The following is a 17,122-nucleotide window of genomic DNA, read 5'->3' on the forward strand; positions in this document are numbered from 1 at the left end:
ATGTACAACATCACACTAAACATGACATGTTTGTGACACGCACAAACATGGACACTTCAGATCCTCGTTCGTCACACGGCTCCGTCGCTAACTGGTGGAAATGGGTCAGACCCTGGAAAAACAGGCGAGGGTGTGGTGGAAAAATAGGGCACAAAAAGCTTTATCTACCAAATAGACACGTATTCGCCAGGATTGAAGGTTCAAACGCAGTTTATCTAGAAGTAAAGTGTAAGAATCTTTCTAATGGAAGAAAGATTGATGAGGACTTGGCAGCAGTGGCGGACTCAGTCCGCCACAGACGTCAGCGGTCTCAGAAAGCACATTTTAAATGGTCCATTCTTTTTTAAACATTGCTATGCTGCCTATACTGAACTCACTAAAACTAACAACTAGAGAGTATCTCTGGTAATATTCCTTACAGACATTGTGTCTCATCATGGATGAATTAAGAAGAGTATAGTTCATCTCTGTAGTTACCTAAAAATCCTATTTGGCATGTAGAAAAGAACGAAGCAAGAACGTAGAATACCAACACATAAAGGGATAACCCCCCAAAACAGACGTACAGGCACCCCTGTGCAGCTAAAGATAGCACAAGAACTAGCATTGGCACTTTCAGCTTTAAGCAGAGCGGTGAGGCCCAGCCCACCCACTTTAACTGTGCAAGAGAAGAAGGCTATTCGACAAAGTGAAACTACCGTGATAATGTGGATATTCGGGCTACGTTATGTTAAACACACTTTAACGGCAGCTTGTTTAACGAGTCACAGATGGAGACATTTCAGTGAGGATACATTTCAATGAGGTCTACTTGCGATTAAAGTAAAGTGATTACACAGTGAGCACTAAGCACGTGTAATCAGTGAACTAACAACTTTGGCGGAAAATATAAAAACGTGTATTCCTTTCAAAATGAATCTGCATTCAAAAAGATATGTAGTGACCTAATGCAAGAGGATGAACTGTGAATCCTGGATGCAACAGGCCTTACCCAGCTAATGACAAGATTGGTTTCCATCTTGGATCTAAACCTTAGCTGTGTGGGTGGAACCAAATGAACAATTCCGCATTCAATTCCACCACTGCGCTAGTGTTTCGAACCAAGATAGCCACTAGCTGAATAAGGCCATGACCGGGTTGATCACAGATCACACCTCAGAAACCAAAGATTAAATACAGTAACAGTAAGAATCAGCGTTGGTAAAAACGTCAGGACACCCTCATTATTTGCATGCACACGTTGATCTTCTGTTTATTATGGGATGTTTCTGCAGACGGCAGGGCTGGCTGTACCCTGGGTTACCTGACTGTATTACTAAACCCCCCACTACAGCAGCCTCTCAATGGCCGTCTATTTCTTACCAAGCTGATTAAATGTCTGAACTTTAAAGGCAGGGGCATAAAAAACATCCCCTTCAGCATCCCCCGAGGCCGACACCATGGTCATCAGGTCCGAGCCCGTCATGTCGGGGAACGCAAAGGTGCTGTAGGGGGGGCCCGGCGGCAGGCGAGGGGCACACTGTCTGGTGTCCCGGGACCCCCCGGGGGGGAGCCGGTGGGACGAGCCACTCTTATAGTCCCTGACAGACGGGCGGGCCGCGGCGTGGCGGAGAGCTTTGACGTCACCCTGGTCGTCCGTCGCGGCCGAGCGGCTCGATGGCTGAGCGGGCCACGGGCCGCCGCCGTCGGGGACCTCGAACGCAGACACAGAGTGTACATTCTTCTTATCGTGGGGGGGGTACCCCCGGCTGGAGCCCCTGTTCGCCTGTGGATGGACGAGCCCGGCCGCCGCGTTCCCGGGGTACTCCGAGGTGCTCCGCTCCAGACCCTCCCGGTCCAGCGACCGGCTCCTCCGGTCCGGCGCCGTGGACGGCCCCCCCTTGGCGAGGCCCAGGTGGCGCGGCAGACTGGCGATGGCCCACGCGTTGCCGAACTGATTCTGTTCGTACATGGAGTTCATCATTTGGTAGTCGCACTGGGCGAGGTCCTCCTTCTGGAGGTAGCTGTCCTGGAAGTCGGGGTAGGGCGCGGAGCCGCCGTCCTCCTCCAGGCCCTCCTGCAGCTGGTCGTCGTACTCCCCCTCGTTGTGCATGTCCATCACGTCGAAGGTCACGATGGTGGGCAGCGCCTCCATGTTGGGGGACAGGGAGGAGCTGGAGTCCAGGCCCTCCATGTTGTCCCTCAGGAACTGGGAGTGTTTGGTGTAGTCCACCAGGGCCTGGGAGAAGCAGACCGTTTTCCCTTCGTCTGCGTGGTTGTGTGCCGGGGAACAGGGGTTGCTGTACAAAGAAGGGATGGGTTTGTTTTCATCAGGGGATTCTTTTGTCTCACTGAATGTGGGGGAGAACCTCGTAAAGTCGGGGTCCTCCACGCTGCCGAACGAGTCTGCTTTGATGGATTGAAGCCTCCTCTCGCTGGGCTCCAGTATGTTTCCGTTTTCATGGGATGGATCCAAGTTGATTCGGTTGTTGTTGTTGAAAAACTCCTGGGTTTTAAGATTCAAGTTTGCATTTTCTTGTGGGCGGGAACCAGAGAAACTTTTCGAAAAAGGTGCAAACTCTTTGGATTCGTTGCACATGACCGCGTCGTACACACTCGGAAAGTCCTGATCCTCATAGAGGTTGGACCCCATTTCCAACGGATTCATTTCGGGAAGGAAGGCCGAGTCGGCCATCCCCTCTGATCCCAGCCCGTACCCACAGGACTCGGAGCTGACCAGCCCCGAGCCGTTCTCATAGTGTGGACTGATGAGACTCTCCTCCGGGACAAACAGCTCGTAGAGGGCGTCCCCGCTGTAGCTGTCTCTGGGTATTCTGTCCGTCTGTTCCATCCTGTCCAGCTTCTCCTGGGGATCCTCCGGTCCCGGGGTGGTGGAGTCGTAGTATCCTTCGTCGCTGTTGGGAACCGAGCCCTGATGCTCGCTCTGGGGCGTCAGCTCGTCCGGGGTCAGGGTGGGGGCGTCGGTGGCGCTGGATTGCTGACCGCAGCACTGGGAGCTCGTCAGGTCCGACGTGGGCTCCGTGTTGCTGGAGCAGAACATGTCCTCCTCCGGCGTCTCCCCCCAGAGGTCGCGGAGGCCATCGGCCTCCAGGTCTTCAGGCGAGGCCATCTCCTCGCCGCCGCCCTGGTACGTGAGGCAGCAGGACGACCGCTTGCCGGCGTTGCGGCTGCGTTCCCCCGAGACGGTGCTCTCCGCCAGGCTGTCGTCATCCTGGTCCGCGATGATGTCGCCGCAGCCCGTGAGCGAGTCGAAGCTCTTCAGCGACGCCACGTCCTCGAAGATCAGGTTGAGCTGGTCCGAGGAGCCGGGGGGCCTGGCGGGCTCGGCCTCGGGGGTCAACTCCAGCTGCGGACACGACTCGCTGTGCGCGATGGCACCGTCGGGGTATTCGCCGGACAACTCCGTCGTTGACATGTTCTCGTCCTCGTGGTCGTCGGGGATCTGATCTCTGAAGGACAGAGAGTCCTGGGGTCCTTGCTCCGCAAAGGCCCTCGTATCTCTGTCGTTACATTCAGGTGTGATGGTGACGTCGCTCAGCGTCGCACCGTCAGGCATCTCGGGTGAAGACAAGCTCCCCAGGCACTCGTTTCGGTTGGCGTCCTCCCGCACGACGACGGCAACAACAGCAGCAGCAGCAGGCACCTCTCTCAGAGCAACAGACGAGGGCAGCGTCGTCATCTCGTTGCTCTCCACCTCCACGTTCCTTTGCGCTCTGTGCAGCCTGATGCTGTGGAACAGACCCCTCAGTCCCTTCTTCTGCCGAGGGAATGACTGAGACTTCTGCTCTGCTGCGGGGTAGTAGTCGCTGTTCGTAGCCCTCTGGGCGCCATCTCTCCGACCGAGAGTCCCAAAGCTTCCTCCGGAGGCGCCCTCGCTCCCGGGACTGTCCCCGCAGCCCGCCTTGCTGAGTCCATCGTGGGTTTTGCTCTTACCGACTCTCTTCTTCGTTTGATTCTTGCTCCTCCCGCCAAATATGGCGGGCAAAAGGCAAATACTTTTACGCACGCCAAAGAACCTCAGGGCGGTCCTCCGGAGTTTGCCGGGCGTCTGGGGCTTGGTGGGGGTGGGGGCGGCGGTGATGGGGGTGTTTGGGTCTGGATGGAGGTCTTCCAGGGGGTCATGGAGGCTGCAGACGGACAGTTGCTCGCAGGCCAGAGCCAGATGCTTCGTCTCGCCGTCCTGCTCTTCTACCTCGCGGGACGCCATGGCGGTCTCCTCCGGAGCAACGCGGTCGATCGCTCAGAAGCCCATGGTGGTCGACCAATGGGAATACACTCCGAGCGCAGCTGGAGTCCAGCACTCCGTCAGGTCCATCGAATGAGAGGCCTGAGATTCAGAAGAACAAAATCAGATCGAGTCTCAAATACGACCCACAACATGAGAGGCTCATCGTTTATTCTTATTTCAAAAGGATACGCATTCGGAATCACCCTCGACATTCAGTACTTTCGAAACAATGAAACGGAAAACCTTATTTCAATTTGGTACAGTGAATAGGACGGGTGTTTCAAATATGATCTTGAAGATGTTTGCTACTAAACTGACTAGAAATATTAGTAATGATAATTGCACCTATCATCCTAGAATAAGCAACATTGGAAGTTTCATTGCAAACATTGCATTTCATTCAGGCTACATTGGAGAATGAATCAACAGAGAATTTAAATAGGTGATGTTAATGATTTTGTTATAGGTCAATATTCCCGTCACCGGCGTCACTGTAACCTATTTCAGGAAAATCCTTTCTAACCAATGTCAGGGATGAATCAGATCCTATGCAACTAGTGTCACGGATGTAGTATATCCTTGGTAGCCAATGTCAGGTATATGTATTAGACCCTTTATAACTTGTGTCTGGGATGTACAGGTCTATCTTCCAACTAATCCATCCGGTATTCATCCAGACTTCCCGGTCTGGACCGGAGACCCCTAGCCGGTAGCCCCTTTGTAACTGCGATCAGCTGCAAATCATCCCCAACTTCCCCTGCAGTCCCACACTGGCTCGGTTTGTTTTGGGGCTAAAGGCTAACCGTGCTAACCCTCCCTGGGGCTCTCTGAGCTCGCCTGGGGTCTGATTCCCGCGGGGTCTTAAACGCCCCGGCACTACAAGGTGAACGGGGGCCACTTACTGGATATAACGGTGTGTGGAGGTTACACCTCACCGGGTAGGTCCATCATTACGTCCCAACATCTTTCCTTCTTTTCTTTCTTTTTTCTCCCCATTGGAAAAAAGATTCCCGGCGCTCGGTGATGACGTCACGTCACTAGTCCCCGCCCCCATTCACAACCTAGCGTTTCTTTTTCTTTTTTATTCAGTACTTTCTAAACAATGAAACGGAAAACCCTATTTCAATTTGGTACAGTGAAGAGGACGGGTGTTTGAAATATGATCTTTGAAAATGTTTGCTACTAAACTGACTGAAATATTAGTAATGAATATCCCGCCCATCATCCTAGAATAAGCAACATTGGAAGTTTCATTGCAAACATTGCATTTCATTCATTCGTTTCTTTACTAGTGAAGTAATATTGTCATTCAATAATAGTATTAAATACACAACATAATGTCCACATTATGTCATGTTGTGCGTTTTGAGCAATAGTTTTATCAGATGTTTTATGTTGTTGTGAAATAAACATAACAGAAATAGAAGAAGAAATATAACAAAGTTAGTTAAATAAGAACCCAATTTAATCCATGAGCTCATGATCTCATGTACCTGAGAATATCAAAAATATACACAAAATCGAACAAAAAGAAAACGTCTGACATTACAGAATACATTATAACAGGCAAGGATTGTGGTAAAGTCGGTTTAAAAAACAACAACACTGTAAACACGGTAACAGCTCATTATTAATCAATATTTACATAAATATGAAAAGTATTCTTGCATATCCATACTGCCATTGTATGCAAGAACTCAGAACAGTGGCTTATTTCATCTGTTGAAATGCATTTGACTGAAAAGTTTCGATTAAAGTAGTCGAAACTTCGAGTACGACGAGTATCTTCCTTCATCCGCTGGAGCAAAGTGCATCTGGTCCTCTCTCCCCCAGGCCGGGGCGCGGCTCCTCCTCCCCGCCCTCAGGGCTTCGACTGGCGGACGTCGGTCCACTCGAGCCTGGTGCTCTGCAGGGCCTGGGTTTTCTTCTCGTCCACCTGGACGTAGTCCACCTTGTGCTCGTCGACCATCAGCGCCTTCTGGTGGACAAACCCTTACGTTACACACGACTCTGAAAGACTTTTAATGCCAAGTCGAATTTATCTGATAAATTATTAAGTTAAGTTAGGAGCAATGAGATATACCAAATACAATAATCAAGTAATACAGAATCCCATTAAGTACAATCATTAACCACCGTTTCATTGTGAAAACCCTAAAAGCAACCAGCATGAAGATTAAATAAAGAAACTAAGAAATTAAATATCTCAGATATAAAGTTTGATTTTCAAGGAGCTATGAGTAGCCTAACACATTTACTTTGCTGAATCATAAAATTACCATGATTGCTCCATCATTGCTACAGGCGCTCTGTTCTTGGAAATGTCCATTCGTCTAACCAAAACGTTAATTTTGGTTTTGGATATCTGGACAGGAATTGATTATGGACGGGAATGGACTATTATCCGAGGTGACTCCGCCCACTGCCCATTGTGAGATATGAACATGACGGGACACACACACATAGCGTTCTGGAGCCACAAACGACCTGGATCTACTGAGATCGTACTAGATAATACTTGAAATAACTCTCTCCAATATTGCGACTGCAGTACCGAGTTTGAACGCTCGGTGTCAGTGTTACATAAACTTAATTACACTTAACTCTCTTAACAGGCATTAAATGCGTTTTACATTTTGTAATTAAGCAGATGAAGTTGACGGTAGGATTAGGTTTGTAATTGGCCAGGGCTTTCAAGGCAGCCCATTCGTTGTTTTATTTCAACACATTTTACATTTAGTTGCCTATTGTGTTGACTTTGCTTCCATGCAAGGGCTTGCATTACAATGTATGATAATAATCAGGTATAAGTCATAACAAGTCATTGGCTTTATATACGTCTATCTTTCCAACCGCCCAGTGTCAGTATAGGGTCAGTAGTGGAGTAAACATTGGGATGTACCTTACAAACTCACTCTACTCAGTCCTACAGTATGTACAGCCACTCTGTCAGTGTATGACTCAGAGACTAACCCGGGCGGTGTTGAGTTGTTTATGAGCTGATTCCTATCGGAGGTGTGTTTCACTGATTACAGAGAATTCCGTTCCGGGTGACGACTTATTGTTGTTGTGAGTAACGGTGAATTAGGCTCTGACAGAAGTTGAGAGAACGAGAAACGGAGAGAACGAGAGAATGGGAGAACTCACCTTCTGTACGGGGGAAGGGGAGGCTGAGTTAAAGTCCAGGGAGAGGTAGTCCAGGTTGGATCTCCTGGGCCACGACCCGCTCGCTCCGTCGGAATGATGCAAGAAGTTATATTCCTGTAGGATATGATTACCCATCAAACACCTCATCCATCAACCAAAAGAACTGGAGCAATGCTAATATTAGTGGAACTGAATATTAAAACGCTGCTACTATGTCATTTATTGCTTTTGCCCGAAACAATTTATAGTGGATAATCCTGATACAGGTCATTAAGGAGCAGGTAGAGGTTAGACAGTACAGAGACGGGTCATTAAGGAGCAGGTAGGGGTTAGGGGCCTCTTGTTCTAGGAGGCCTACAGGTAGACTGTGGACATTCGGGTTTCGGGTTATGAACATTTGAAAACACAAAGGTTAATTATGAATACTAATATTTACACAAAGAAGGTTTCATTACCATTGGAGTGTAGCAGCCGTCTGTGTCCAGGTCATCTTCGTTCTCATACGTTGGTCCATTCAGAAAACTGTCCACCATATCTCTGTGTTCACAGCATCACAGGACAAATACACCTCACATCAACGTCTGTAATACTTTAAAGATGCAGTACATCGCCCACGATAGAATGAAAACGATACCTAGAAAGCCGGATTATTTAAAACATGAAATTAGAATCAAGTTTAGTTTTTCTCTGAGCCAAGTCACACAAACATCTTGGACCTAATTTCACGTTTCATCTTGAGATTTGCTTTTGCTTCCTTCCATCAAATGTGGTGGATTGTCCAAAAGATGGAGAAGAACATCTGTTGACTAGTTTACTGTCTGTATGTGTGTGTGTGTGTGTGTGTGTGTGTGTGTGATGGCGTCTCACCCTGATGTCATCGGCAGGCCTGCGAGGGGTCTTGTGGGGAACTCTTTGATGGTGGAGAGACCCCGGAGGTCAAGGGGCGGGGGTCGTGCTGCAGAGGTATGACATCATTGTTAGGTTTGGAGCAAAGGGTTTGAAACTGACAATGAGATAACAACGCTTTAACCTTTAGGCTCATAAGAGGAATGGTATTGCACCTGTTATTTATTGGATTTAACCACCAAAATAAACTCAACAAGGTAGCAGATCTACAGACAATTTCAGGAAAAAAATATTTATTCCAAAATATGATTAGGAAAATGGGCTTGGGATGGATTTATTTCTGGACAGCTGATTTCGGATATGTCTTATAACTCTATAAGCCTATTATATCTGTACTCTACTCTCTACTCTGTACTCTACTCTCTACTCTGGTACCGGTACTCTACACTATAATGGCACATTTCCACCACAGGGTGCGGGTCGTTTCAGTCTGCAAAGGTGCGGCACGGGTCGCGTTTCCACCGCCAAAAGTGGGCGTGACCCGGACTGAGCCGTATTGAGCCGTTCTCGTCTCGCAGTACTACTCCTTTGGGGTACTGAGACGCCTGAAAGGGTCTCGGCAAGTTTGAGCTACACACGCCGTCTGTTGATTGGTCGACAGAATCGTCTCTTCCGCGACAGGGGGATAATAACAAACAAACACAGTACCCGCAAGGTATTTCTGGACAACTCCGAAAGCTTTGTTTATTGAAGAAAATGTTGCACAAAAGTTTGCCATCCTTCTTGGACATCCTACATTGTTGCTCTTTGTTCATTGTGCGCTTTCTTCTTTTTCATGGATTTATTAGCGGTCTACACGGTGTCGGGCTGCTATGAGATCACAATGCTTACGTAGCTGCCGCGGCTATCGCCGTTCGGCTTAAACCCCGCCCACCATAAGGGTACTGGCGGCGGTGGAAACGGGACACGTAACTGAGCTGAGCTATACCACACCTTCACTACTGAGCTGGGTGTGCTGGGTCCGAAGCGTGCCCTGCGGTGGAAATGCGCCATAATCTCTACTCTACTCAGATATCTGTACTCTACCCCTTACTGCACTCAGATATCTGTAGTCTACTCTGATACCTGTACTCTAGGCTCTACTCTACTCTGATATCTGTACTCTCTACTCTACTCTGATACCTGTACTCTCAGCTCTACTCTACTCTACTTTAAAGTGTTCCAGAGCGGCGGCGGCGCTGTGCCCGTCCACCTCGTCTGCCTCACCTCTCTGCCGCGGTTTGAGGTGCCGGTTGATGGGCGGGGGCAGGAGGTCGTCCTGCGGTCCCCACAGGGGGCTGTGGCCCCTGGGGGCCTCCAGACCAGCGCCGGGCCCCCCCAGGGGCCTCATGGGGAGGTAGCCGTCAGAGGTGTCCAGGGAGCAGCGGGTCAGGGAGGCCGACATGGGCACGTAGGCCTCCACTTCACAGCAGGGGGCCGGGCTGGAGAGCTGCAGAGGCTAGAGGAACACGTTACAGAAGGTGAGAGGGTGAGGAACACGTTACAGAAGGTGAGCGGGTGAGGAACACGTTACAGAAGGTGAGCGGGTGAGGAACACGTTACAGAAGGTGAGAGGGTGAGGAACACGTTACAGAAGGTGAGCGGGTGAGGAACACGTTACAGAAGGTGAGAGGGTGAGGAACACGTTACAGAAGGTGAGCGGGTGAGGAACACGTTACAGAAGGTGAGAGGGTGAGGAACACGTTACAGAAGGTGAGAGGGTGAGGAACACGTTACAGAAGGTGAGCGGGTGAGGAACACGTTACAGAAGGTGAGAGGGTGAGGAACACGTTACAGAAGGTGAGCGGGTGAGGAACACGTTACAGAAGGTGAGAGGGTGAGGAACACGTTACAGAAGGTGAGAGGGTGAGGAACACGTTACAGCAGGTGAGAGGGTGAGGAACACGTTACGGAAGGTGAGAGGGTGAGGAACACGTTACAGAAGGTGAGAAGGGTCTTCAATCTGGCCGTCACAGCAGGAAGTAAACGGTAAAAGGACTGCATTTATACCGCGCTTTTCTAACCAGGGGCCACTCAAAGAGCTTAACAATATTGCCTAACATTCAAATGGCCGCCTCTCACCAGGTTGAGACTGAGTCTCTTGTTCCTCAGCGAACAGGAGTCTGCGTGTCCTGCAACAGAAGACAGAGAGCAGCGTTCAGCAGAGTGTCGGGGACAGGACCTCCACCGCAGCCCCGCCCCCAAACGTCCCTTCCCGGGGGGACCCACCTGTCGACGCGTGGTCCATCCCCGAGAACGAGATCCTCCTCGGGATTGGTTGAGAGCGATCGAAGAGCGGTAGCTCATTGGCTGGCCACGGACCGCTGGCGTGTGATTGGTGGCAGGGCTTGGGGGGCAGGCGCGGGGCCGGATGCTGATTGGTGCACAGCGAGGAGGAGGAGGGAAGGGGGAAGGGCCCGTCAAACGGGAAGACGCTGGGGGAGGAGTCTCGCTGCAGGAGGACGGAGGAGCAGGAGGAGAGGAGGAGGCTGGCGGGGTCGAGGGTCATGGTGCAGGGGGCGCTGAGCGGGGGTCTGAAGGCGTGGCCGTGCAGCGGGAGGTTGGAGGGCGGCGTGGAGAAGCTGTAGGAGAGGTTGTCCTCAGGGTCCGAAGACCTCCGCAGCTCCAGAGAGCTGTCAGACGTGGAGAAGCTCTCACACCTGTCAGGGAACAGAGGCTGCTGGTGAGGTTCTGGGTTCTGGGTTACTCTCTCTCTCTCTCTCTCTCTCTCTCTCTCTCTCTCTCTCTCTCTCTCTCTCTCTCTCTCTCTCTCTCTCTCTCTCTCTCTCTCTCTCTCTCTCTCTCTCTCTCTCTCTCTCTCTGAATGTATCTAAAAGTACATTCAGAAGTCGCTTTGGATGAAGGCGTCCGCTGAATGACTCAATAGTGACTAAACAGTAAACAGAGTCTAGACTCCAGGGGAGGACTGGTTCCCTCCCAGTCCAACGCCCTCAGTCTACCGTGGACTGGTTCCCTCCCAGTCCAACGACCCAGTGGTGGCCCCCAGGTGTCCCCCTGCTCCTGCGGGCCCTGGTGGCGGTTGCGTGGCCCTGTGTGTGGAGGTTGCGGACAGACAGGTACCTGCTGATGCAGACGCTGGACCGGCCCGTCTCACACTGGGACAGGAGGAGGTAGTCCAGAGGCTGGCCCGGGTCCTGGAGGTGAGACAGGGGGTCCTGGGGGCCGTGGGGCCCCTGGGGGGCCAAGGGGTCGGAGGGGAGCGTGGGGGTGTGGGGGAAGCCTTCGTCTGAGCTCTCTGAGAGAGAGAGAGAGGGAGAGAAGGGGGGGGGGGGAGAGAGATGGAAAGGAGAGAGAGCGAGGGGGAGAGAGAGAGGTGGTTAAGGTACACTGTGAGTCTCTTCATCACCGTTTAGTGCCCAGAGGTCTTAGCCGTTGGTTAACCCAGCGCTCTCCACATGTGGAGCTACGTCAGATGGACGGTGAATTCGTACTTATTGCTGCGATTTCCAGCTCATTTACGACATCAGTTACGAGTCATCGTCTCCACGTTATATAGATCCACCAGATAATTAATTTGTGACTTCTGGCGACTTTGTTTCATGCAAACGCTGGAGTTAAAACTGACTCCACCTCAGCCTTTAAAGAGAGATAAGGTGAGATAGAAGAGATATTGACATAGAGAAAGAGAGACAGAGGTAGAGAGATGAATAGAGACGGATATAAAGAAAGAGACCATGTCATATAACACTTCTAAATGAGTTACACTCATATGACACTGCTATTCAGCACTTAATTCTCATGAATCATGACGTCACGTGGAACTGCTGTCTGCGTAAGCCCGGCCTCCCTGTTCTACTTTTGGAGCTACTTTCTCAGAACCCGGCGACTTATCTGCTGCCGCTGCAGAATCCACATGTTGCACAAACCACAGCCTTCCTGTGTGTCCGAGCGCTCACATGCACCGCGCGACACTACAACGGCTCGCTGCGACGCGGCCGCTACAACAGACCGACCTGTACCCACTCCTCTCTCCCTCCCTGATGCTCTCTCCCCCGGCTCCTCTCTCTCTCGCCGCTCCTCCCTTCCTCCCCCGTTCCTCCCTCCCTCCCCTGTCTTCTCTCCCTCCCTCCCTGGCTCTGTCTGGAAGGGCTTCTGATTGTGATTCATGTAAACCGTTTAATAAATGACGCATTCCCTGATCCCGACTGAGAGTCGCCCACCAGCTTCCGCAAAAGTCTCAAGACTCACTTGTTCAGAGTTCACCTAGTTTCTGGATAGCCTCCCCCCTTACCCCCTCCTACCTCCTCCCCCCTTACCCCCTACCCCCCCCCCCCCCCCCCCCCCCACTCACCCCTCTTACGCACTTACTGTATGTTGTACGTCCTGGCACTTAATGTGCATACTTATTGTATGTTATATTGTACTTAAAAATAGCATTGGCACTTAGCATTGTGTAGCATGGGTTAACCTAGCAATTGTTAGTGCTTGGTACTTGGTTCTATGAACATCCTTACTGTACCAACAGTGATATATTGTGGTTTCTTTTGCTTCTGACAAATGTACTTATTGTAAGTTGCTTTGGTTAAAAGCTTCTGTTAAATGCCCTGAGAGTTAATGTAAATGTAAATGATGTTATTCCCGCGTGCTGGTTTAGCGGTTTAAGCGCGTCTTTTGGTTGTAAAGTAGATTTGATTCCGTGGAAAGCACAGCGTTTTTATCTGTTCCGTGCAGAGGACAAACGGACGGCTCTTATCTCGACACAGATACCCCACAATGCAGCTCAACTGTAGAAGTCACTTTCTAAATCAACACTCAAACGAAGAGTGACTAGGAGCCAGAGCCAACCATGTGAAAAAGCTTTATCCAGATCAAAATGATGGAACTCATTTCATTCATTGAGTCTGTTCTGGGCTGATGTCTGTGTCACTCTCATCTTTTGGTTGCATTTTGAAATGAGGTGTTACTAGTTGATGCTCCTGTCATGTTTTACTGACTTCTCTACTCTACTGTAGCTATATAATTAGATTCCACTGTACTCTACTCTGATACGTCGATACCACTACTGTCTGACATACCCTTCTGTTAGTCTAATAGACTTTACTCTCCTTATTTTATTATACTATACTCTACTGCACTGTAGTCTGTTCTACTCTAATTTCTCTACTCTACTCTCTACGCTTCTCTAGTACTCCTGTCCCTTCTACTCTATCCTGCTATCTTCTCTTTAATATTACTGTATTCTGATATCTGTACTCTATTACTGTACTCTACTGTATTATGATACCTTTTCTCTATTACTGTACTCTACTGTATTCTGATATCTGTACTCTATTACTGTACTCTACTGTATTCTGATACCTCTACACTCTCTGGATCTCACCGTCTCCCCCCCCAGGTGGGTCCCACAGGATCCCACCCAGGTGGATCTAACAGGATTCCCCCCCGGTATCTAACAGTCTCCCCCCCGGTGGGTCCTCCCTCCCTCCCCCTCCTACCTGCTGCGTCCTTCAGCGCTCCACACTGGCAGATCTGCCCGATGCGGTCGGTCCAGACGTTCATCTCCTGCTCCGTCTTGGCCACCAGGTAGAAGACGCGCGTGGACGTCTTGACGATGAAGGGGAACTTCTGGTGCAGGGACCTCTTGAGCAGCAGCCCGCCGGTCTGCGTGTGCACCTCGCACTCCCGCAGGTCGATGGTGCGGATGGGCTTCCGGGACGTCTTGCTCTGGTAGTACTCCAGCACGTCGGGGTTCCCGCTCATACGGCCGCGCCGCAGCACGAACCAGCGCTTCCTCCAGGTCTGGGGGGCAGGGGGACCGGTGAGGACGACAACAACAACAACAACAACAACAACAACGGTCTGGGGGGCAGGGCTACTGTACTGTACTGACAGTACTAACTGTTAAAACAGGAAGGACAGGTGACTTGCAACATGAGTTGCTCTTTGCTCATTTGGTCAATGTTTTTTTATCTTGCGGTTAACATCCAAACAAATATAAAATGCAGTAGATGTGTCTGCATGGACCATAGGAAGAGGAGGTGGTGATGAGGAGGAGGGGGATGGGAGGTGGTGGAGCAGGAGGAGATGGTGGAGGTGAATGAGGAGATGGAGGAGGAGGTGCAGAATGAGGTGACTGAGGAGATTATCAGTTGACCGCGGAGGTGCTGGTTTCACAACATGTGTTTACATGTCCTCCACACGTCTGTGGCGGCCGCCTCCCTAAGGGATTGGTAGCTCATCTTTACTCACACCCCGCTTAGTCATGGAAAATCACAGGCAGACGGACAGACACCAGCGCCTCCTCATGACCGCTTCACATTCAATTGTCAATGTCATCTGTATCGCCCTTCATCATCGTCCCAGTCTCAAATCCCCCCAGAGAGTCTGTCTGTCCGTCTGTCTGTCTGTCTGTCTGTCTGTCTGTCTGTCTGTCTCTCTCTCTCTCGGTTGGTCTGCTTAGCGGAAACATCTCATGAAGTTTCCCCGAAGAACAGAGAATAGGAAGTTGTCTCTCGTACTCAGTAACCACTGTTTGGTGTGACCGCCCCAACAATCTGCTGGAGTCGACAAAACAAAAACAGAGTGACACACACACACACACACACACACACACACACGGCACCACCCACACACGGCACCACATAGCACCACAGACACACACACACACACACACACACACACACACACACACACACACACACACGGCATCACATAGCACCACAGACACACACACACACACACACACACACACACACGGCACCACATAGCACCACAGACTCACACACACACACACACACACACTCTCTTGAAGCAAGTCTCCCAACTCTGTTGCTTCACTCATTTACATTTCTAAGAAGAACTGTTAAAACAGGAAGGACAGATGAGCATTCTTGGATGTTGACATGCAACATGAGTTGCTTTTTGCTAATTTGGTCATTGTTTTTTTTATCCTGCGGATAACCTCTAAACAAATACCAAATGCAGTAGATGTATTTGCATGTGTTTGTTTGCATATGCAGACTTCTCCATGCAACCGTGTCACTTACAGGTGGAGTTCATGGGCTGGTGTCGCAATCCCATCATAACATGTTCCCCAGAGGTGTCTACCCTGTCTGGCTTTTGCTCTGTGCATGTCTGCAACCCCTTTCTCACCGTACCGTAGCCGTATTGCCCTGTCGTGCCCCAACACAACCTCTCTGTGAATAACAAGCTCCAAAGAGGAAGTAGGAGCAGGCATCACGCAGCGTCGACTATTTATGGTCAGCGCTGACTCCCTCAACAGTTTACCATTTAAAGCAACTTATTTACACAGAGAGAGGGAGAGAGGGAGAGGGACCTCTCAGACCTGTCCATTCACCATATCTGACACGATCCAATTACTTTGTTTGATTAGATGAACTGCAGGGACACGCAAACTATATCTCTATTTCTATAACAGACCTGCCATATCCATAAATACAGGGTTGAATGTGTCTTGATGGCCTGTAGCATGTAGTGTCTGAGGCTGCAGCGTGGAGCGACATGCGCACGTACGTAAACACATCCCCACTGAGACAAGAACGCTGGTTAGCAGCACACCATCGTACCATAACAGCTACTGGGTTCAGAAAAACACACACACACACACACACACACACACACACACACACACACACACAGAAAAACACACACACACACACACACACACACACACACACACACACACACACACACACACACACACACAAGCACACACATTCTCTTTGCCTTGAGACCCCAACATTGTGTCGGTGCTCCCGGGCTAAAGAGAGTTCTGACAGGAAGCCCACCGGCCCGCCGCCCTCCCGGACCCCCTACTCACAAATCTCTTGAGTTTCTTCTCGGGGGGCGATTTGATCAGCCAGCCGGTGCAGACCACGTCTCCGGCGCTCATCCTGTCCGCTCCGAGACCAGCAGCGACTCCTCTGCCACTTCCACCACCACCACCACCACTACTAACACTACTACTAACACCACTACTACTACTAATACTACCACTACGACTAACACCACTACTACTACTAATACTACCACTACTACTACTACTAGTACAACTACTACCCCTACTACTATTACTACTACTGCTATCACTACTACTACTACTACTACTGCTGCTGCTCTCACTACTTCCAATGCTTCCACTACCACTATCAGTGCTGCTGTTACTACTGTTGCTGCTGCTGCTGCTGCTGCTGTTGGAGGAGTGGGCCAGATCAGCACATCCTGTGCTCCCGTATTGTGCTCAGCAACCCCAGAAGAGGAAGTCAAGGCATGGGTTGGTGATATGACGAGAGATAGAGAGAGAGAGAGAGAGGGGGGGAGAGGGGGGGGGAGGAGGAGAGAGAGGGGGAGAGGGAGAGGGAGGGAGGTATAGAGAGAGAGAGGTAGAAAGGTAGAGAGAGGTAGAAAGGTAGAGAGGTAAAGAGAGAGAGATAAGGCTGGGCGAGGGGGAGAGAACGAAAGGAGTGTGGGGGGGGGAGACTTGTGATTGTGTGGCCGATTCTTTTTCGTTTTCTATTGACTATTTCGACCCTTGTGGTTTCAATGGTAGAGTTGCGAGTTAGGCAACATGGTGAAGTGTGAAGTGTTTGCCCTGTGTCTATGTTTACATTAATAGTGTTCACAGCACTGTGACTGAGCTGTTTGGAGCGATGATACTGAGAAGATTAAAATGTTTGATTGGAAACATTACACCTGCCATCTCAAACTGGTAAGACACTGCAATGTGCTGGGAGTTTCCCAGATGGGACATTTGGATGACAGCAGACAGAACAGTTGTAGGATTGAAAAGAAGCCAAATTTACCACCAGATGTGAGCGTGATTAGCCATTACAAACCGTCCAAAAATATGCCCTACCCTCTGACTCAAAAAGGAGATGTACA

The 17,122-nt window shown here is 50.3% G+C and overlaps 2 protein-coding genes across 3 annotated transcripts; both read right to left on the bottom strand.

The window, feature by feature from the left end:
• On the bottom strand, positions 1-5,225 carry LOC311354174 (APC membrane recruitment protein 1-like). The gene is made up of 2 exons (XM_084473974.1): positions 5,131-5,225; positions 1-4,327 (listed from the first exon to the last, which is right to left on the bottom strand). The coding sequence occupies exon 2, from the start codon at positions 4,205-4,207 to the stop codon at positions 1,352-1,354; it is 2,856 nt and encodes a 951-aa protein (XP_084330100.1). The 5' UTR covers positions 4,208-4,327; positions 5,131-5,225; the 3' UTR covers positions 1-1,351.
• A 461-nt stretch (positions 5,226-5,686) lies between these two features.
• Positions 5,687-16,417, bottom strand: gab3 (GRB2 associated binding protein 3). 2 transcript variants are annotated; one of them, XM_084473856.1, is made up of 10 exons: positions 16,062-16,417; positions 13,717-14,020; positions 11,342-11,516; positions 10,490-10,920; positions 10,343-10,392; positions 9,488-9,719; positions 8,243-8,330; positions 7,831-7,912; positions 7,376-7,489; positions 5,687-6,203 (listed from the first exon to the last, which is right to left on the bottom strand). In XM_084473856.1, the coding sequence occupies exons 1-10, from the start codon at positions 16,131-16,133 to the stop codon at positions 6,090-6,092; spliced, it is 1,662 nt and encodes a 553-aa protein (XP_084329982.1). In that variant the 5' UTR covers positions 16,134-16,417; the 3' UTR covers positions 5,687-6,089. The 2 variants fall into 2 exon arrangements, with proteins under 2 accessions (XP_084329982.1, XP_084329981.1); XM_084473855.1 differs by having other exon boundaries at positions 5,687-6,206.
• Positions 16,418-17,122: the final 705 nt, after the last annotated feature.

This window comes from Micromesistius poutassou (genome assembly GCF_964030765.1).
Source record: "Micromesistius poutassou genome assembly, chromosome: 10".
NCBI classification, from domain to species: Eukaryota; Metazoa; Chordata; class Actinopteri; order Gadiformes; family Gadidae; genus Micromesistius; species Micromesistius poutassou.

What these genes read in the sequence shown, in the direction of transcription:
- LOC311354174 (XM_084473974.1), bottom strand. Translation starts at nt 4,207, where the DNA reads ATGGCGTCCCGCGAGGTAGAAGAGCAGGACGGCGAGACGAAGCATCTG.
- gab3 (XM_084473855.1), bottom strand. Translation starts at nt 16,133, where the DNA reads ATGAGCGCCGGAGACGTGGTCTGCACCGGCTGGCTGATCAAATCGCCC. An exon ending in CCTCAAACCGCGGCAGAGAG is followed by an intron (nt 8,331 to 9,487) that starts GTGAGGCAGACG and finishes ATACCTCTGCAG; the next exon opens with CACGACCCCCGCCCCTTGAC. An exon ending in GGCCTGCCGATGACATCAGG is followed by an intron (nt 7,913 to 8,242) that starts GTGAGACGCCAT and finishes CTGTGAACACAG; the next exon opens with AGATATGGTGGACAGTTTTC.